The sequence below is a fragment of the Chenopodium album genome, chromosome 21 (genome assembly GCF_948465745.1).
Source record: "Chenopodium album chromosome 21, dcCheAlbu1.1, whole genome shotgun sequence".
Taxonomy (NCBI): Eukaryota; Viridiplantae; Streptophyta; class Magnoliopsida; order Caryophyllales; family Amaranthaceae; genus Chenopodium; species Chenopodium album.
This window is the reverse complement of record NC_137854.1, coordinates 14,237,907-14,258,966: the sequence shown is the minus strand read 5'-3', so window position 1 is coordinate 14,258,966 and position 21,060 is coordinate 14,237,907. Positions and strand designations below refer to the sequence as shown.

The 21,060-nt window shown below is 34.2% G+C and overlaps 2 protein-coding genes and 1 long non-coding RNA gene across 3 annotated transcripts; all 3 read right to left on the bottom strand.

The window, feature by feature from the left end:
- Positions 1-981: 981 nt before the first annotated feature.
- On the bottom strand, positions 982-2,693 carry LOC145600472 (glycosyltransferase BC10-like). The gene is made up of 2 exons (XM_081656363.1): positions 2,154-2,693; positions 982-1,626 (listed from the first exon to the last, which is right to left on the bottom strand). Exons 1-2 carry the CDS (start codon positions 2,691-2,693, stop codon positions 982-984), a joined length of 1,185 nt encoding a protein of 394 aa, XP_081512489.1.
- A 926-nt stretch (positions 2,694-3,619) lies between these two features.
- On the bottom strand, positions 3,620-5,379 carry LOC145602825 (uncharacterized). The gene is made up of 4 exons (XR_014104624.1): positions 5,269-5,379; positions 4,819-4,993; positions 4,030-4,129; positions 3,620-3,797 (listed from the first exon to the last, which is right to left on the bottom strand). It is a non-coding gene; the product is annotated as an uncharacterized LOC145602825 (long non-coding RNA).
- Positions 5,380-5,690: 311 nt separating this feature from the next.
- Positions 5,691-12,895, bottom strand: LOC145600470 (uncharacterized). The gene is made up of 9 exons (XM_081656362.1): positions 12,541-12,895; positions 12,245-12,392; positions 11,697-11,848; positions 11,249-11,431; positions 9,465-9,540; positions 8,759-8,836; positions 6,890-6,975; positions 6,304-6,377; positions 5,691-5,767 (listed from the first exon to the last, which is right to left on the bottom strand). The coding sequence occupies exons 1-9, from the start codon at positions 12,793-12,795 to the stop codon at positions 5,713-5,715; spliced, it is 1,107 nt and encodes a 368-aa protein (XP_081512488.1). The 5' UTR covers positions 12,796-12,895; the 3' UTR covers positions 5,691-5,712.
- Positions 12,896-21,060: the final 8,165 nt, after the last annotated feature.

The following is a 21,060-nucleotide window of genomic DNA, read 5'->3' as shown; positions in this document are numbered from 1 at the left end:
AGTTTGTCATCTTTAACGTGGAGGGGACCAAAAGCTTGTGTCCTGCTTCAATTGACAAGCACCAGCATCAACATTACTTGTAATTGAACACAATTATCATTCCCAAACCCTAATTACATTAACCGATTGTAATATTTAAAAACCCAAATTAGTTGATACTAACATGAACCCTAATTTTTAAAATATGAAATTATTGGGGCTCAATTCATAAGTCATATCAACAATTCCAATGATACGTACATAACAATTGGAACATAATCACGACATGATGAATTGCGAAAATATACATACTAATTCATGATATTTGTGATTGAACTGAATTTCGTACCTTCTTCCAATTTCCCTCTCAAATGATGTTGTTAAATGAGCATAAATCTGGAACAATTGGATGATAGGATTGAAAGGATAGAGCGAATTTAAAAATTTGGGAAGAAATTCACAAAAAAAAAACCTAATTTCACGGTTTTTTATATGAAAAGTGACACCGGGATTATTTATACAAGATAATCGTGGAAAATTGGGGTAAATTTGGAAAAATAGCCGTTAGTGTGGGCCCACAACAACTTTCCGTCACCGGAATTGGGTTGTGGTGGTAAAATCTATCTTTATTTTTTTTATGAGGTGGTAAAATAAAAATTTTGGATGTGGAGGTGGTAAAAGCAATTTTTGTGTTTTTGTAAGGTGGTAAAAGTCAAAATTTTATTTATTTTATTTTGTGTTTGAGGGTGAATTCCCAAATCGTTCCATTGCACGCATCTGTTATAAAAAGATAGTGGGTGTGTCAACTGCGAGCAACTTGGTTTCTTGCCTTGAATCACAATACAAACAAGTTGCAATATTCAGATATTTCTCAACTTTTCAATACGAAGTATAATTTATGAACAACATTCTTGTATTTGTCACATTTAGTCTCCCATCAGACAAAAATCTCAAAGGGAGATACAAAGAGAGGTGAGAAGATCATTCTAGTTACATACACTTTTATTGTTTAAACCCAAATAAAACAGGTGCTATCCTAAGCAATGGTTCAAGTGTATTAGGATGAAATTTTCTTGCAAAGAGGAAACAATACGAGCCTGGCACATTGTTATATATACAATCAGATTGATCTCTAACTCGACTCAAGAACCTTTCAGAAACATCCTTTCTAACAAACGTCGTGGGATGAGAACCAGGCTTACTCCAATCAACCCAAGTAATACTTCTGTTAGAATTCGAGTCCTCACCAACTTTCACCACAAGGGTAGCTAAGTAGTGCTCATCCATGTAACATGGAGGCCTGCAATGATCTCGAAGAACAGGATAGAATGCCTGATCTGATACAACTGCAATGCCAAGGTCTCGGTTAAGTTCAAACCACTGATTACCTTTTCGCCAATCTGATAACTGTATAGCAGGTGCCATATGCTTGTTGTATCTACCTCGTCCCACCTTTCTAGGGTCATCAAAAGATCCCACAAAGCTGTGCTTCGACTTGATTAGATAGTCGTAAATAGCACTGAAGTTGAATAGAGGAATGCAGGATTCTGATAGTAATATGAATCTTTCATTAGAGAAGTCTAGCAGGGCATTAGCTAGTAATCTTCTCTCTGCATCTACCATGGTTGCCCTTCCCCATTCCACTGGCTGCCAGCACGAAACCGCAAAAGATATTGTTATTTTGTTACATGCCAATAACGTGTAGTATATGATACGTAAAAGAATTGCTTGAAGGAAGCAATAAAATTCAAATTAGCATAAATTTTGTAAGCTATTGTACCAGTATTATGTTTGGACAAAATTGCTTTTAGTGATATCTACAACAGAAAAAAGTGAGAAAAAAGAATGGAAAACGGGAATTGAAGGACATACTTAATTTCTTCACTGTTTTCTGACACAAATTTCATACCTCATCACCCATAAATCCATAATAAACAGCAGATAATTACTGTGACATTCCTTGATTTTTTTTTTTTTTTTTTTTCATAATTGGCATATGTTATCAGGCAATAGCTAGAAACGAAATAGGAATGTTTTTAAACCTTAGGTGTCTTTAACAAACTATGAAGCGTATGTTTTCAATGAACAAAGATAAATGATATTCTACGAACCATCATCTAACAATGAGACGTGCATCAAATAAGAGAAACTAATTAGGTGTAAAAAATATAGACCTTGCTAGGTATTCTACGCTGGTAGAACACGGATGATTCAACAGGCTCATCAACGGACTCGGATGATGTGTGGAGGTATATTGAGTAGAGGCCTTGATGTCCCTTGAAGAACAATTCCCACAATGGTGCTAGTGGCAGTGCCTTCCTGGCCAAGAACATAAACGCCACCTTAGGCGTCCTATTATAAGGATAATCCTTAATACTAGGTACCATAGAAGCACGCCACAAGAGCTCCTGATCAGACATTGTGTGCCACAACCCCCTCGGAGCTATCCAATCACCAAAGCCTCCGAATCCATTACCTGATAGTTCGATGCCAGAAGCTGGCATGCTTTGTATTGGTATGAAGTCTTCAGAAACGAGGAATTTCCTGATGCGACCATTGACAAAGATCCCAAGGACTATAACACAGAATGCAATCGTAACAGTAAAGATTATGATGGTGGTAACTTGAATGGCTGCAAACCGAGAGCTGCTTTCCTTGACCATTTTTCTCAGCCATGAGCCTTTCACATAAACATCCACCTTTTGTTGTTCCATTTCCTCTATGAACAAAGTTAATTTTCGGGTGGTTTTAGGATGGAAGAGGAGATTACTAGCAAGACTATACACGTTTTTAGAAAAAGATAGACATGCATGAAAGGTGCCAAAATACAGTAGAAAAGTTATTAATACTTCGTATCACATTAGACACATTAATTTCACGCAATGAATGAACTAAAAACTGATAGAGCACACGTTAAAAATAATGCGAAAAAACACAAGGGGAAGCAATCAGAGAACCTTTCTCGTGTGTAGCTTCTGTATCTAACGACTCAACCACAGATATTTTCTTTTCTTTTTTTTTTTTTTCATTAATTAGTAGAGGTTATTGTTATACTAATCCCGAAACACTTTTTTGAACATTATTTTAGTTGGGAAACTAATTTTGGCATACCCTAAATTGATTTTGGCACACCCCTATGTGAGAAGAGCATAGAAAAATATGCTCTCACAAAGGGGTGTGCCAAAATTAATTTAGGGTGTGCCAATATCATTTCCCTTTTAGTTGACTCACCACTTTACTCTCACATAAATTACTTTATACGTGTGACAATATCTCGTTTGCAAGCATGCGTAAATTAGTAATTGTAAAAAATAATGGAGTTGTGAAGCGCATCATCAATGAGATAAACAAACCAAACAAAACCGAACTGAATATGGTATCGCTCATCAGCCAAATTTACAAAAGATTAACCTAAACTACCCAGCAAGTCTAATTTTTTACGGGCATTACACAGCAGTACGTACAAGTTCAAAAATAAGATAGATACACAATAACTATGAAGTGTAGCCTAGAGATGATCAGATCACAGCTGCAAACATAATATGGTTATATTGCTTTATTAACCTTGTCAGCTAGACAATTATTTCACCAAGGATCCACAGTCATTGTGGAATTAAACTAATGATTTAAAGTAGGCATGGTTCTCACACAATACATATATACAATGCAGCAAAGCAAGCAAGAACTACAGAAACAATGAGTTTAGGTCGTCTAATCTCCATAATCTTTGATGAAATCCAATTGCATGTATATGCCCAGATCCAATTGAGTGCAAAATGTAACCTATAAGTCCGTTGAAGTTTTGACAAGAGCATGCCCTAGGAGGAACAAGGAAACCAAATTAATTGTACAACTTTGGATAATCAAAGGAAGAAAATTACATTAAAAATAATATGAAACTTATTGTCTAAAAGAAAGAATCTGAAAACTTGTAAGCAATTTACGCATACAATATCAGAGTCGTCATATATGATGAAACAGTGTGCAAACAGTTCCCCTTTTATACAGATTGACATACAATTCAGGAAGCGTTAGAGCAGTGCTTCTAACCTAAAGAGGTGTCAATGAGCCTAGAAAACAGCATCTCTTATTATAATTTGCTCAAATCGTCACCAAATGCTGCAACACTGTGAGTTTCTAAGGAAAAGACCTGCAGTCCTCAAACAAATTTTCTTTCAGAGTAAAATCTTTATTAGTAAGATACGTACACGTTAGTCTTAAAAATGCTCAAATTTCCTATAGATCTTATGATAATATAATTATCATGATTGAAGAGATAATTATTGGCAAAATGGCAAGCTTTTCTGCTCCTTACATAAAGACACTAAAAGTGAAGCAACATCTACTACATACTACAATTATTTTTTTTAGGAAAAATTAACAAGAATAATCCCAACTTTTAACATCCCATCTGTAGTTTAATACTTTAATCTAGAATAATCCCAACTATTAGGTGACCCTTCTCAAAATAGTTTCAATTTTTTTTAACCGGTTGAACAGGTAAAAAGAGTGATGTGTGAATTTGGTATTGGTTAGTGCCTCATAGCATGAAATAAGCATTTCCTGACCTTAAAATGAAATCAACAATCTATGGCATGAATTTATTGCCGTTATTCTGGGGTTGCAGTAGCACATAAATCTTACAGCATCCAATACCAGGCCCAATCTTGGCAAAAACCTCATTGGATTGGGTAGTGTTGCTTTGATATACAAATGCAAACCATCTATTGACCAGATGCATTCTAGGGCTATATCTATATGATGAGAATGAATTAATATGAATACACAAATGAGCATTGGATTGGCATAGACAGCAGTAAATAGCACTGTGGACATTACCTCAGGCAACTTGTGTTGTTGAGCTAAATGCTCAACATGGAGCCTCACGTTAGATGCAGCAATATACCACAGGGCACGATCGATATCTTTGTATAGAGTGGAAACTATGTCAAATAAAGTAGTACTGCCATTTTCTATGGCATTCAAGATTGAAGATTCTCTATCTCTGCGATTCCTGAAATCAGACTATGCATTGTAAGATATTTTATGACTACAGTTTCAGTTAATTACCACAATATTACATCCACAAGCTGCTGTGACCTGAGAATATAAACTATACAAGACATATGAGGCCAGATATATAGAATATCACACACAACTATGAACAAACCGTGACAAAGAAAATTACACACATAAATTGCCAGGGCAATATCTCATCTAACAAAAAATATGGTAAATGCTTTATATGTGAAACAGTGAAAGAAGAGAATCATTAAATGCAGTTCATACTTGAGATATCGACAAAGCATGTGTTTTGGCCACAAATTGACTCTCCCGTGCATAGGAATCAAAGCATTTGGAGAAAGCTCCAAGAATTTGTATGTCGTATTAAAGTATGCCTGCAAGAAAAATAAGCATTGTTGAGGTGATGAGATCAAAGTATAGTAGCTGTAGCCTTTCAAGATGAACAATCTCTTCCTGCAATTCAATGTAGGGAAGCATGGAAAAAAGAAAAAATTAGCTACTCCCATAATTAGTTCCTGCTAGTTGAGTTCAAGCCTGATAAATTTATTTTCCAATTATCTTTATTTCATTCAAAATTATAACGGGGGCAATTGTTTCAGGGTTCTTTATAAATGGACAGAATACTCAGCACAAATAATGGGACGGTGTGTATAACATAAAATGATCCAAAAAAAAGTACGACGAAAAAAATTGGGTAAAAATACACAATCAGCTTACTCCCATATTTCCACCAGAAAAAGCATCTAGAACCGCACTACCTTGCCTGCAACATCAGTTAATCAATAAATTACTTAATACATCAATGGTTCAAGCATAATAACAGAATATAACAAGATGCACCTATGATCATTTTAAGAAAAATCTTTCTTTTTTCCTGTACTATCAAAAAAAGTTTCCACAAATTAATCATAGAAACTATGAATGTATCTCTTTTCAAGAGTGCTAGAAACTAAATTTACAACATTCCTTGCTAGTTTGAACTATACAAGCTGGAGGATTTTGCAGAAGCAAGTGCACTGACTTAGATAAACATGAAGAAGCATATTCTCCGTCCAACAATTTTAGAACAGAGATCATGTGAATATAGTCTCTATATTTCAAGGAAAACATTGAACATGTGACTACCAAGTACGGAGTACCAAGATATGAATATTTTAGCACATAAATTCTTCATCAAAAATGAAATTAAATTGAATAGAAAAGATTTCACACAGAATTTATTTAGCTCTGCTTAGTACCTATATGTAAAGAGATCATAGAACAATATTTCTATATGTATCTACTTTAAGAGGACCTTACCCAACACAATGGTCACCAACAATCAGTGTATGAGTATTGATATGGAGCAAAGCCATATGACCATCCGTGTGGCCCTGTTATTGAAAGACTTAAAACTATCAAACTTGGAAAATATCATCCTCCATAAGGACTAGAAGAATGCATATAAACAACTATAGTGCAAAAAATACAGATAGCATAAAAAATAAAATAAATTATATCCAATAAATCATAAACACTTTTTCTTTTCCACGCACCTATGGGTAAATTTAATTGCTCTACATAAATTTCTCATTCCATAAGTCTCATTGAGTAGAAGAGAGTCATAAGCCTATAATTTATTTGAATAATGAAGCTTTGAACATAACAAAGTCCAATAAAACAGCAATGCATAGGACAATTTGTAGGAGGCCAGCCACACAGGTTACTAAGAGTATACCAAAAATAATCCTGAGTAGTATAGAAAAAAGATTCAAGGAGTGTCCATGAATTTCTCCTTTAGTGACACTCAGGTTCTGGTGAGAGATATTTTATTAAAAGAAACTAAATATAATCTTAGACAGAAAATCCAATAATGTAAGGATGTGTTAGTTAGCCTATACTATACCGGGGCTGAAATGACTTGAAGTCGCTGGCCCCCAACATTTATTTCTTCCCCACCTGCAACTGATGTATACCCAAGAGACCAGTCATCTGCAGTCAAACAAAGTTGTTATAACACTTTTGATCTCCATGAAAGTAAATAGTTAGTTACTAACGAATTAACATTTGCTTAGACCCAAAATATAGATGCACCTCTTTGAGATAATAACTTTCAGAGAGCTATGTGAACTGGCGAAGCCAAAATATAGTGAATGGATTTATGATGGTCCAGCAAATTGTATTCCACTATCATTACTTAGAAGTTCTTAGCACTAATCGTTTGTTTTATTTACTTCAATCATACACTTATCTTAAATTTGGAATACATGATTAGTTTTATTTTATTTTTTTGAAACCTGGAATGCATGATTAAATAACTAACAAATAAGCTCAATCATTAATATGGATATTCTTAATTTTATATGGGCTTGATCTTGAATCTAGAAAACAGCACTATTAAGATGTAGAGCTGTAGGAGTGTAAAAACCTGCAAATATGTACCAACCCAAAAGTCCAAATCCCAAAATGTGGAAGCCCCATGTAACAGTCAGTGCACCTCGTAGAACAATACTAATGTATCATTAACATAGGAATTGAAAGGTCTTGCACTCCATGAAGCTTTATATAGCTCACAGTCAGTCTCCTATGCAGATTCAGAATATGTATATTTCTCCTGATACATGTTATGTGTTTTGAGAATGGTGAGATAGGATGCCTCCTATTAACATACTGTGAGCTTGCCACTTCTTTTGGGTCCTACCTATTTGAAGTGAAAGGATGCAGAAGTCAGTCCCCTTTTATTATGGTACAATGAAAGCTTTCTGTCTTGACTATGGACATCTGGACTCTGGAGGCACAAAATCACATAGTCAATTTGGATTCTTGGCTACTTTATAGGACTCATGTTCAGAGAGCAATGACAAGACAGTTCAAAGCAAGATTTTTTCCTAATCCCTTCATGGAGTAGATCTGTCGTTCCAGCTAAGCTCTGAAATGATGTTGCAGGAGCAAGAGAAAACAGGTCCAAATCAATCCCTCTTAAGTACTTTTCTATAATGATCTTAAAGCCAGAAACTAACTGATACATACACCTGAATTGCATTAAGCACATTCTTACAGCCAGCACGATAAGCTTAGACACACACAATACTATCCATTGTGAATGAGAAACTGAAACCCCTTTCACTGCAAATCTCTGAAGAGAAGATCAACTTACTACAAACCCCTTGTGGCCCCAATATAAGCAGCTTACAACAAGCCCCTCCAGATCAGTATTTGAAAAAGCTGTGCTGACGCCCAAGGTGCTGATGCCCAAAATCTTAGAAAGGCCTAGGTGATATGTTTTCAATGAACACATAAGCACAAAGCTGTGTAGAGCTAGCATTAACTTTATATCTGCAACTGTTTTTACACTCAGATATTTTTTTAAAAGAATTGTGCCACACTTTGATGATGAGCACACTTCATGCTTGTGCTTTGTGCCTAGGTTGAGGCCCCTATCAGCTTAATGCACTTTAAGCCTTTTCAAACAATGCCCTAGATCCACTTCCTCCACCTAATTCAAACCCTTAACACCCTATAGCCTGCTCCTAGAACTGTGGGTTTCCCTATCATATACCTTCCCAAAACCAAGCTTAAGATCTACCCTTCATATAAGTTCAAGAAACATCATAAATTCCCTCGTTTACCAATAATCACCAATGCCACATCCAAAACTTTTGGTCTAAGCCAAAAAATCAAACTGGAGATAGTAGACCAATTCAGGTTTGATACAACTATAGTACTATACATAGTCATTCATTTATGAAACCTCGACTTGGGTATAGAAGAATACCTTTTACAATACGATGCATTGTGTATTTGTGAGCCAATAAAATTGCATCAGGGTTGCATTTTTGAATAGCTGACAAACCTGAACAAATCCACAAAATCAGTAAGTCAAATGCAAGAGACATGATTTGCAGATCACTGCAGCTTTCAAGAAATTCTTTGCTGCAGACATGTTGGACACGGCCTTAGAGATATACTGAAACACATTTGAACCTCAACAAACCTTGTCTGCAGTGAGATAATGACATTAAAAAAGTCACTGGAAAAAAAGCTCTGACTGGAGAAACTATGCCACAGAAAAACAGTATAAAAAGCATGCACGATTCACAAAAAGAGGTGCCAGAAAAATAAATCAATTGCCACTATAGCACATTCAGAGCACACGATGAATTAAATAACTTATGTGACTCATATGCTAGCCAAGAGAACTGCTAAGCGGAGTAGCAATAATGGCCACTGCACCAATAATATTACGGTTGCAGCTCAGTAAAGACAACAAACAAGGCCAAGGAACAGGAAACAAAACAGGTTTTGATATTGGATCAACATTATATCTCAACCAATCAAGAATGTAGGTCACTTGCAAATTGCAATAGCTCTTTCATGAGTTTCATCAACGATGGCCAGGTATGGCAACTCAAAATAATTTTCTCCTATCAGAACCAACATTACTGGAAATAAAATTATGAAAAACATTTAAAATGACTTACCATCCACATGATCAGCATGATGATGTGTAACAAACACGATCAACTTTCTTGGTAAAGATGCAATAATATCCGCAAGCTGATAAAAACAATGAGACATTTATGAGTATAATATGACAGTAGGAAAAAGATATACTACGTACATCATTCTTGTCATTTCTAAAGCTAAACAATTGAGCCATATTGTACAGATAAATATAAAGATCCATCTAAGACAGGTCATCTATTAAAAGGAACTGCAGATTGACTTGATATTGTATATTATAATGAAATAATATTTATATTGAGCAGATAGGAGTGAGAACACGTAAGTTGAAATTAAAAGCCTTTAAACAGAGGTTTTATGCCCTCACCTCCTTCAAAAGTTGCATCAAACATCTCAAAGGTCAGATGTTTTCAGTTTGGATAGCAACAGAGAATAGTGATTGTCCAAGGCCCTACAACCTATATGGTAATATTTTGACAACTTAGATCTATATGTTCAAACTTCAAAGTAATAGAGTTACAATTCTAATTATTGACATTTCTTGACAGAAAGTCAAGGATCTTCACAGCAAAATTTACCCTCATGCATCAAGTTGAAAACACCTAGAGTTTCAACCACTGCCGAAGTGCCGATAATAGTAAGGAAGATCCTTGATGTGAAAAATTAGACAAAAAATGAAGTCAATAACTTCACGAATAAATAAGATATTTGACATCCTATAAGACCATACAACTAATACAAGCCTTACTGCCATTGTACATGTTCCCTTTTTTATTTGTGGCGGGTGAAGATGTTAGTCTTCCACCAGATGTGACTAAAACCTTTGATATCTCATGTTCTAATAGGAAGAGAAACAGATAGATCTCAACCAACTTTACAAATATTATAGGGATGGAGAAATAGCTACCCCTTAAAACTGTGAAGCAACAGAGAGGCATGATATATCTCATAAACCTCTTCTAGTAAGCTTATTTTCAAAGCCTTGCAATTATTGAGAAGCTATCAAAGTAGCCTAGTTGACAATATCAGGGTTTTTTTTTAATAAAAAAAAAAAAAAAAAAAAAGGAGCTCCATCACAGCCCCCAAAAACAGATTCTGTGAAAATGAGAGTTAGCATACTGGATCTTTCCTTAAACTTAATGCATATATACATAACAGTTTTCTTAATGCATGGATACATAATAGTTTTCCTTATTTACTCTGATGATTTCTGATTATCTTCCACTGGTGGTGTTGATGGATGATTTCTATTTATGGAAAGAACTACCCTGCAGGTCTATAGATTAATTAAAAATATTAAATTCATCAGCTCTTTCACCAATTCCATCACCCTAAGATTTTAATTACTTCAATTTCTAAAAATGACAAATACACTGCAAAGATACAAACAGAAATACTTATATACAACTAATGACAGCATTCAGTAATTTTCAGAGAAGATATCGACAACAGAAGAAGGTAATGTGAACTTTCCTATCAAGCACTTGACATCCCCAACAATGTCAACAATCCCTGAGCTTACGAACACTACCTCCAACCAAAAATTATACTCTCATAGCAGTATAGAATATATAAGCTTATGAAAATTATCCCCCAACTCTCAAAATGCATGTTATACACATTCATACATATCACACAATTGCTTCTAGACTTCTAGTATAAAGTTCCACACACTTTACAAGAGTGGGCTTCATTTTATGCTATATATCTACAAGGAAAATACCGTTTTGGCATATGTGCAGTGAATTGATGAAAGTTTTTTCAGAATTAAGTTCTAATGCTGGGTTGGCTAAAAGTATACCTCCTGATGGGACTGAACTCTGCATCCTGGATCTATTAGTAGTGCATCTCCATGAGCAATAAAATTGTTATCGCTTTCACTATTGGCAACAATCTGTGGGGCAATGACTACCAAGTTCGTAGTGGAGAAAGGCCTGCCAGTTCTACTTCTCATCGGTACAAGTCTGACACCCAGAGGATATTCCTGTAAAAGAGACAAAAGTAATTCACAAAACCTCATTAGAGAATGATTTCTACAGGTTTACAACATCAATTGAAATCAGCCACAATAAGAGAGCTCATGGTTTAAAGAACCAACACAAATTCAGACTAAATGATCAAATACGTGCATGAGTTGCATATCTCTTTGTAGCTTTATCCCTCAATAAAAGAAAGCATAGCTAAAAACATAACTGCTGCATCAAAACAAATAAACAACAAAACAAATTCTAGTATAAAATAGATTCAACCTGGTAATTCAAATAACGCGGAACATCCCACTTAGAGTGTTTAGAATCATGCGGAAAACCATGAACCACCAAGGGCCCCATACGATAACTATCCGGTGTTACCTCGGAGAGCCATTTGGAGCAATTAGACCAAGAAATCCACTGGCATGCCGCTGCATGAAGATATACTCAATAAATAAATTAAAATAAATAAATAAAAGGTTACAAGAGCTGCAAATATAACAAAAATGCTTTATTATTATATCAAGTTGGCCATGAAATGATAATATACCCATAATTTATGCTTTTTTTACTTTTCAAAGAAACCATATAAGGATGATGAACAATACTACATCCACATTTTATTTGTCCTGCTCACTTTTTCCGTACTTTGCAATACATATACAATTACTCTCAAGTCTCAACATGCAAATTTAGTTGTCACGTTGCTAGTTCAAATCGTAAAATCGATATAACTATTTATTTCGGACCAAGGCATTGATTTACCTCTAACCACAAATGTTATACAAGTAATTATATTCCAACCAAAAAAAAAGTTAAGGAATCACCATCACTACTTTTATCGTCAAAACCATAGTAGGCAGTGATAAAAACCGTATGAATCGGAGGTGCCGGTCCAAATTCAGGCTCTTCCACAAATTTCCAGAACTTCCACTGCCCTTCATTCAATCTCTCAATTCCAACCTGCTCTGAAACCTAATAACACAAACCACTCGTAAAAATTAACCATTTCATTTCACCCAAAATTCAACCTACAAAAATAAATTAATAAATCAACAATTTCCATAAAAATGATCAACTATACTTATATCAAAATAAAAAAATAAAAAAATATCAATTATACCTGGTTTAAAGCCAAACCCAGGTCAAATTTCTTCAAATCAAGTTTAGCAGAGCATAATTCAGCACCTTCAACTTGAATTTCCGATTCACCTTGTAACAATTTCAATTGAACAGAAGGAAAATCCCAAAGATCAGAATCAATGTAAGAATCATACTCTTCAATTCCGAATTTACGGGGCCTAATTTGCTTGACAACCAGGAATTCCTCCTCGTTTAAAGGGTTTTTGATGATCACAGCTAGTTTGTATATCGACATTGTTGATCGGAGATATTAGGGCGTATGATTAAATTGGGGATTTTACGATGAAAAAAGGGATTGAAGTTTAATAGGAAGATAGCATGAGATAAATGTGTAGTGTGAGGTTTGGTCATATTTGGACTCTGTTTTTCTGTATTTGGGAAGTTGAAAATGAAGGGATGCATGCATTCGTTATTGGAATTTGGAAAGTATAATGAAAGTGAGCATGCATTTGTTATTGGAAAAATACTGAGGAGTTTTCTGTAAAATTATACTTCGTCTTCGTGGGAAATGTGACCTCTCTTTAAATGTTACAAGTTCCGAATGTACAAAATAACAAGTACTACAAGTGGGGTGGGGTGGGACGAGGCGAGGTAAGGCAAGGCAAGGCGGATGTTTCATTCTCAATTTTGCTTAACTTTCTCATCTCCAATTCTATAGAGGATTCAAAATTCATCCTCATCCTCTGCCCCGACAAGTACAATTCCAAAACCATCTTTGCCCCACCTCCACTTGGATATTTATACCCACTTAATCTCCATCTAAGACGCACTTGTGGCCTGTTCTCATTGACTTAACTCAGCTGAACTGAACTGAACTGATATAAATATTTTATAAGAGAAGGAAATTAGGAGCTGAACTGAACTGAATTGAGCTGAGCTGAACTGAACTAAGCTGAACTAAACTGAAATGAACTGAATTTCAACGTAAGAGAACAGACCCTTAATCCCACCTCCCATGTACAACAATAATGCTACATAATGTAGTTAATATTACATTTTTTTTATCTATTGTATAAGTCTATTACAAAGTACGGAGTATTATTACATTTAATTTACTACTTTAATTTGCTTAATTTTTTAATATAAAATAGTATAAAAATATATACATTTATTCTTAAATATATATAGAGTGGGTATGGGACGAATACGAAGTGGGTGGCGGGCGTGATAGGCGGTCGTACACCTAACAAAAATAATACATAACTAAACCTCCTAATTACGTAGTAGGGTAAGTCAGGGTCGAACCCACAGAAAAGGTAGTATCAATATTGGAAAACTATGAATTAAAACTAGTCGAGTCAATCAAAATAGGGGTTGAAAATATTATACTACTAAATCAAGAAAATCAAATAATAAAAACATCTAGCTAGAATTAAGTATCACCACTAGCATAATCAATACGAATTACAAGACAAATTCTTACCCCAACCAATTAATTATATGTTCACAAGGAAAAGTAATCCCTAGATAATATCAAAGGTCTTTCTTGAGTTATCAATGGCTTCTCTAATCACAATCAAGCCTATTTTCATGGAATCATGCAAACTAGAGACATTAAGCACATTACTCCAACTTCCTAATCATCCATTCAACAATTTTCATGATGAACTTCAAACCCTTAATTGATCTATTCAAATCCGTTAAAAGCCAACTCTCGTTGCGATTAAAACAAAGGAATAATAACAATACCAATTATCTCTAATCTAGTATTGGCATAAGACAATCAATTAAGCATGAACAATATAACAATTAATTGAGAATTTAAAAGAATATATCAAGTATTAATCATGGTTAGGTTTCAACCTAACCTTAGAAAATAAAACTAGAAACACATAATTAAGAACAAAGATGAATAAACTACTAAGGGGTCGTTTGGTTCACACAAGATAAAGGGAATGGAATGAACAATTGGAATGGAATGAAAAACCACCCCTCGTCGCCCCTCCCCATCCCCTTACCGCCTCCCTCTCTCCCCAAAAACCCATCTTCTTTCCCAAAAAATATCCCCCACCAACGAAAAAACCCTAAAAACCCCTCCACCTCCAAGGAAAATAGTCGGCCACCCCTCCACCTACCCTCGTAACCCTCGGGCGAGGGTTTCGAGGGTGGGGAGAGGGTGGCTGACTGTTTTCCGTGGGGGTGGAGGGGTTTTTAGGGTTTTTTCATGAATTTGGGAGAATTCCTCCTTTATGTGAGAAATCTTTCATATGTGAGAACACTATCATGTTCTAAATTCTTACTCATATGTTATAAATTTTAAATCAGATTCTAAATTTTAATATACGTGTTCTAAATCTAAAATGAGTTAAATCAAATGTTTTAAATCATTACTCACATGTTCTAAATCTTAAATTATTTGTTCTAAATTTTAACTTATACTTCGTATGTTCTAAATTTTTCAATCCTATGTTATAAAATATTACTAGTATGTTCCAAACTTTCACTCATATGTTCTAAATGTTACTCATATGTTCTAAATTTGAAATATGGTGCTCTTAATTTTTCACATGTTCTAAATCTTAAATCAGATGTTCTAAATTCAAATTTTCTAAATTTTAAATCAAATTTTAAAGCATACGTTGTAAATCCAAAATCAAATGTTCTAAATTATTAATAGTGTTGAAGTTCTAAATTATAACTCACGTGTTCAAAATTTTAAATCATGTATTCTGAAGTTCATGTGTTCTGAATTTTTATCATATGTTCTAAATTCTTACTCATATGTTCTAAATTTTTACTTATATGTTCTAAAATTAATATCAGTTCTCATATAAGTATGTTTTCTCACATATGGGTCTATTCTCACCGGAGCCCTCCTCTACACACACACACACACACACACACACACACACACACAGATGTCCAAGGGATCAATAAGTCTATCATAATTAGTCTGTCCATTCAACATATATTTCATCTTAGTGTAAAATCTATGATTACAGTAACTTTTATACATAATTGGGTTAAAAAGTCACTTTTCATTAGATGATTGATTAAATAGAGGCTAACCTCGTAGAAGTAAACTGCACTAACACGATATTTTGGGGACGCATTGATAATCCGATGAAGAGCAGGATTGTACAAACCATTGGACAAAATCTGCAAATAATTATTTAAACTTAATCAATAACATTGAAGAAACAAGAAAAAATTATAATAAGTGAGTTCGATCTTTTTCAACTATAGGCTTAAATTTTAATGTTTAGATGATTAAGCACCTTTAGCATATCACCAAGAATGCAAAGAGTTGCGCTAGGTATTGGAGGTATTGGAGGAGCAAAGATCCACTCTCCAGAATTGTTCACAGCCTTCAACAACATTTGATGTTAATTAATTTTGTAAAAAAATAGCAACTAATAATCAAACAAAATACTAAGTTATATTAAGCTATGATTTTTGATTCTTATACAAAAAGTTAAACTTCAGTACTTCACGAAGTATAGTAAAGATATATGATCTAAAGCTGATACATTTTCATCTTGATTGACAAATCCTAAAAGACCTGTCGATCAAGAACATTATGAAATCAATGTTGTCACATATTTCCTCAGTCTCTATGTTTTTGGTTTATTTGATTTTTACAGTCTCCAAGTCGAGTCTTAAAACGTTTATATCTTTATGGGAAATTATCATTGGTACATCTCAGGTTTGGGCTTTTATCAATGAAACACCTGCTTAAGTTTAAATTATCAGTAGTGCACCTGTATTTGCAACTAATTATTAACGGTAAGCATTCAGTTAATTAAATGTTAATAATAGGCCAATGACTTGCAATTTTGACCAATTTTAACCTCCTTTTTTTCCCTCCTTAATTTCCCTCGTATATTTAAAGTAACCTAACCACCTCGGTTATTATATAAATGAAACACCCTAATTTGCTCTGATTTATGAAGCTTCTTCTTCATTTGGCTAATTTGAGTACCAAATGAAGAAGAAGAAGCTGCATATATGAGAGCAAATTAGAGGGCTTTGTTTATATAATGACAGAGATGGGTGGGTTGCTTTAAATATATAGGAGGAAGATCAAGGAGGGAGTCAACATTGCTAGTCATTAATCAATTACTAACAATTAATTAACAGAATGCTTATCGTAGTTAATTAGTTGAAAGTATAGGTATACCGTTGATAATTAAAACTTAAGGAGGTGCATCTATCATTGATAAAAGCCCAAACCTGGGGTGTACCAATGATAATTTTCCTATCTTTATTTCCCTACACACAAAATTTATAAAAATGTGATATTAATAAAATATACAATGAAACGAATTTAACAAGATTCCACATGACTATATTATTTCTTATTAGATTAACGGTACTTTATGGTTAATGTTTCAAAATTTGACCCAAAAAATAGCAATGAGGTAAAAATAAAGGAAGAAGACGAAGTAAAAGCCAATAATTTACATTTCCTCAAACAAAGACTTACCATAATCTGTGTGAGCTACACTAAGGTTATGTCCGAGATCATGGTAATAGAATAGATAAACATTAGTTAAATTAGCAAAACTAAAATGAAATTCAAGAATCCAACAACAAGCTAAGATTAGGTTTGTACCATCCCATGCGTTGTGGTTCGACATCTAATCTTTTTTAGACCAGCGGATAACCTATCAACCATAAAACCCAAAATGGATCGCCAACAATATTACCTTCAAACTCGTTGCCTGACTCGCCCAAAGCCAATGTAATACCTCTCATAATCTTTCTACTGTGTTCTGTTCGCATTGTTATATATACAAAGCAAATAAGTCTTAATCAAAGTCGAGCGCATACATATATACAAAATTTTATCATATATGGGATAGGTAAGGGTAGAAAACATGCCTGTGGAAACGTCAATATACTGCTTCAACACATGTTTAAAGTCAGGAGGATTAGATGGCTTTCATATTAAATAGAGAAGTATACGTTGTATTAGATCAAATACTATATAAAGTAATTAAGTCATGTAAACTAAAGTAAGTTAATCTTGAGAGATGACTATTCTAATATAATGAAATTGTTTAAGCATGTACAACAGTACAAGTATGTAACAAGAGCAAAACCATGGCATGTATACAATTCGCCACATACCATAAGTTAGATCCTTCCATTGGTTTTCCCTTATCTCCATACATTCCATCTGCAAATTCTTTGTAATAATGTATTGACAAGAATTGAAAAAATCATTCTATAAATGAAATGTAGCTACTGGAGTTGGAGTAGTAGACAAAACGCAAAAATACTTTATAAATCCTATACAATCTTAATTATATTTTGTTAAGCAATTGCTTTCAACTAATTTAAGAACATAACTTGATGATTAAAAAGTGAGGATGTATGAAATATTTACTTACATCAATAGCTTCCGGCACATCAGGAAGACCATTGGTATGAATTTTATCAAGTTCTTCATATCCTCTGTATTTTAAGACCCAAGTCATGATTAATATAGCTGATTCAGTAGCTACATTATATATAATATATATTATATGAATATATCCACTTAATTAGCAAGTAAAGACCATCAGTGAAACTGAAAAGAGCTCAAGTATATATGCCCATTAAACTTGTATTTAGTTGCTGCAGTCATCTTGTTTTTCATTTTGTCTTCAAGAGACAGATTGAAGAACTCGCGTGCGACATCTCTTACTTCCTTTAATTTAAATGAGAATTTGAGATGCCATGACCTCTTTAATCAACAAATTAAAATCGAATCATTCAGTAGTATAAAATATTTCGTTTAAAGTAGTCTAAGGCCTTGTTCTTTAATTTGCAGCTTAAAAAATAATATTCAGTTAAAATAACATTAATTTAATAAAATAAATACTACATATATTTTAGCAATAAGTTAAGTTCCATGGATTTTTTAACTTTAAACAACAAATATAATATTGAATCAATATATATAATGTAATTTAAGTTTAGCAATTGACAGGCTAAAGTCGTATCACCTAATCAAGAATAATTACCTAAGTCCACTAGCTTATGCAGATAGGGAAGTAGGGTCGAATCCACAGGGAAACAAGTCTTTCTACTCCTAATTAATTAATATAGTCTAAATTATTAGAGTAACCAATGTTTGTTTGTGATTATAAACTATACTACGAAGGTTATGAGTAAAGAGAATAATTAAGGAAGAAATCAAATATTAAAAGGCCTAGGGCGTAGGTTCACTAATAAACAATATTCCAGGGCAAACACAATAATCAATCACCAATGCATTAATTAATCAGATCATAAAGGGCTTTCGCTACGTATTACAATCACAGAGTTAATTTACCGGTATTAAATCTCATCTCTCGAATCTCTACCTAACCATTTATAAATTAATCTGCCTACTGAAACTAAGCCTAAACATCAATTCTCATCTCTCGAATCTCGAATCAATATTGCTAAACTCATACAATTAAACCTGGTCAAATCTAATTGCATAGCATTTAAACAATCAATAGGAAATCAATTAAGCATTAATGATCAACAACCATAAAATTACCCCTTCATATTATTTATTAGATCCCCATAACCCTAGAAGGAAAACTACTCAGACATAATTAAAACTAAGCAAAACATAATAATTAAACAAGACATGAAGAAATTGAATGAATAAAATACTGAGATAAATTAAGAGAGAAATCGTACCAAGACGGCGGAATTTCAATTGAGTTAGAGGAACAAGAGAGAATAAAAGTCTAGAGAGAGAAAATCTAAGTAGAGAAAAGGAGAATAAAAACTAGAAATAAGAGAGTAATGAAGAAGTGTCTAATCTTGCCTAATAATAACACATTAATACTAAGCAAGAGAATCTCCGCTAAACAAAACTAAACGGAAAACAAAACTCCTAAAAACTAAACGTGCCCGGTCGGGCAGTGGCTCGCCCGACTGGGCCCGCCTTTTTTTCTTCTCTGATGGCTTCTCGCGCCCGGCCGGGCGCGTCTCCGGGCACATCTGTTGTTTCGCCCCGCCCGACCGGGCCCGCCTTTTTTTCTTCTCTGATGGCTTCTCGCGCCCGGCCGGGCGCGTCTCCGGGCACATCTGTTGTTTCGCCCCGCCCGGCCGGGCGCGCCTTCGGGCGGAGCTCTTGGTCCGGGCAGCTTCCACTTGGGCTACCAAATGAACCTCGATTGGGCCTCTTATCCTCGGCCCAATCCGAGTTTCCTCCTTGGATCTTCATACTCGAGCCCTTAATCACCGATTTGATACCTCCAATCGGTCTTGGGCTATTGAACTGGGTCGCGGTCTTCCAACACTTGTAGATGCTCCTCAAAAATTCGGGAAAATGCTCCAAGTATGCAAATTCCTACAAAACTCAAGCAAAACTACCAAAGCACTGGAAAACACAAATTAGTAATAAAAGTGGCTCGTAGGAGCCAAAAACACTACTAATTACGACCAAGGGACGGGGATAAATATATATATAAAATGAACACATCAGCAATAATATTTAATTTTTTTTTTTAAACTTAGCAACAATAATTTAATTACAGTAAAAAAAAAACAACAAAATAATTAAATTTCACAAAGGAAATATTAGGTGAATAGTTGTGCTAGGGCCAAATTAGACACGATCAAGGGGTTAATTAATAAGTCGGCAACAAAATGAAATGAATCTCTTGCAAGACTAGTGCATCTAAATAATGGAGTATGTACCACGTAGAAAAGCTTATGCTCTCTACAAGCTTTATCCAACTGTTTTACAACTTCGCAAACACCAACATCTTGAGCCATGTTTGCATCATCGGCTTTTGCTACCAAAGGACTAATATCTGTATTATGTATGTCATTAGAGCTATGAAATCCTAGACTCCCCCTTCTTTAAATACATGCTTATTGCTCTGTATTGTGTGAGTAATAAATGAATTTTATTGCAAATTAAACCAAAGTAAGTTTAAATTAAAAATTAAGAGGATATTAACACATCGTTTTTAAGGGATATGAACATTTTAACTTGGTATTCAAGAACACAAATCACATTGCAACTCTCGGCGAACTAAATCTACAATTTTAAAATTAAAATGATTGTTCTAAATCACAAATAAATAGTTAACTACACGTCGTAAACATGGTTTGTTTTGTTTTTCGATGGCCAACTTTTACAATAAATCTCTCTTAAACTATAGTGTTAGTTAATTAATTAAACTATACAAGTATTAAAGATAAAATTATGATTATATAATTGTTATGTATATACGAATATATGTAGTATATACTAGCAACTTATTTTTATGAAGTACTAGATTAGCAATATAATAATTTGATGTTATAATGTCGAAATTTTTTATTAAAAAAGAAACGTAAAGTAATCAATCTTCCCCACACACCCCCCCCCCCCCAAATCTTCCCCCATTGATGTTATATAGTATATAAGGAATTCTAAGGATAAATGGCAAATTATATGAAAAACTGAAAGAGGTGGATGAACTTTTGGAGCCACCAAAAAAGGTAACATTAGTTTCCTTTTTTTATTCAAGTAATCAATCTTCCCCACACACCCCCCCCCCAATCTTCCCCCATTAATTTA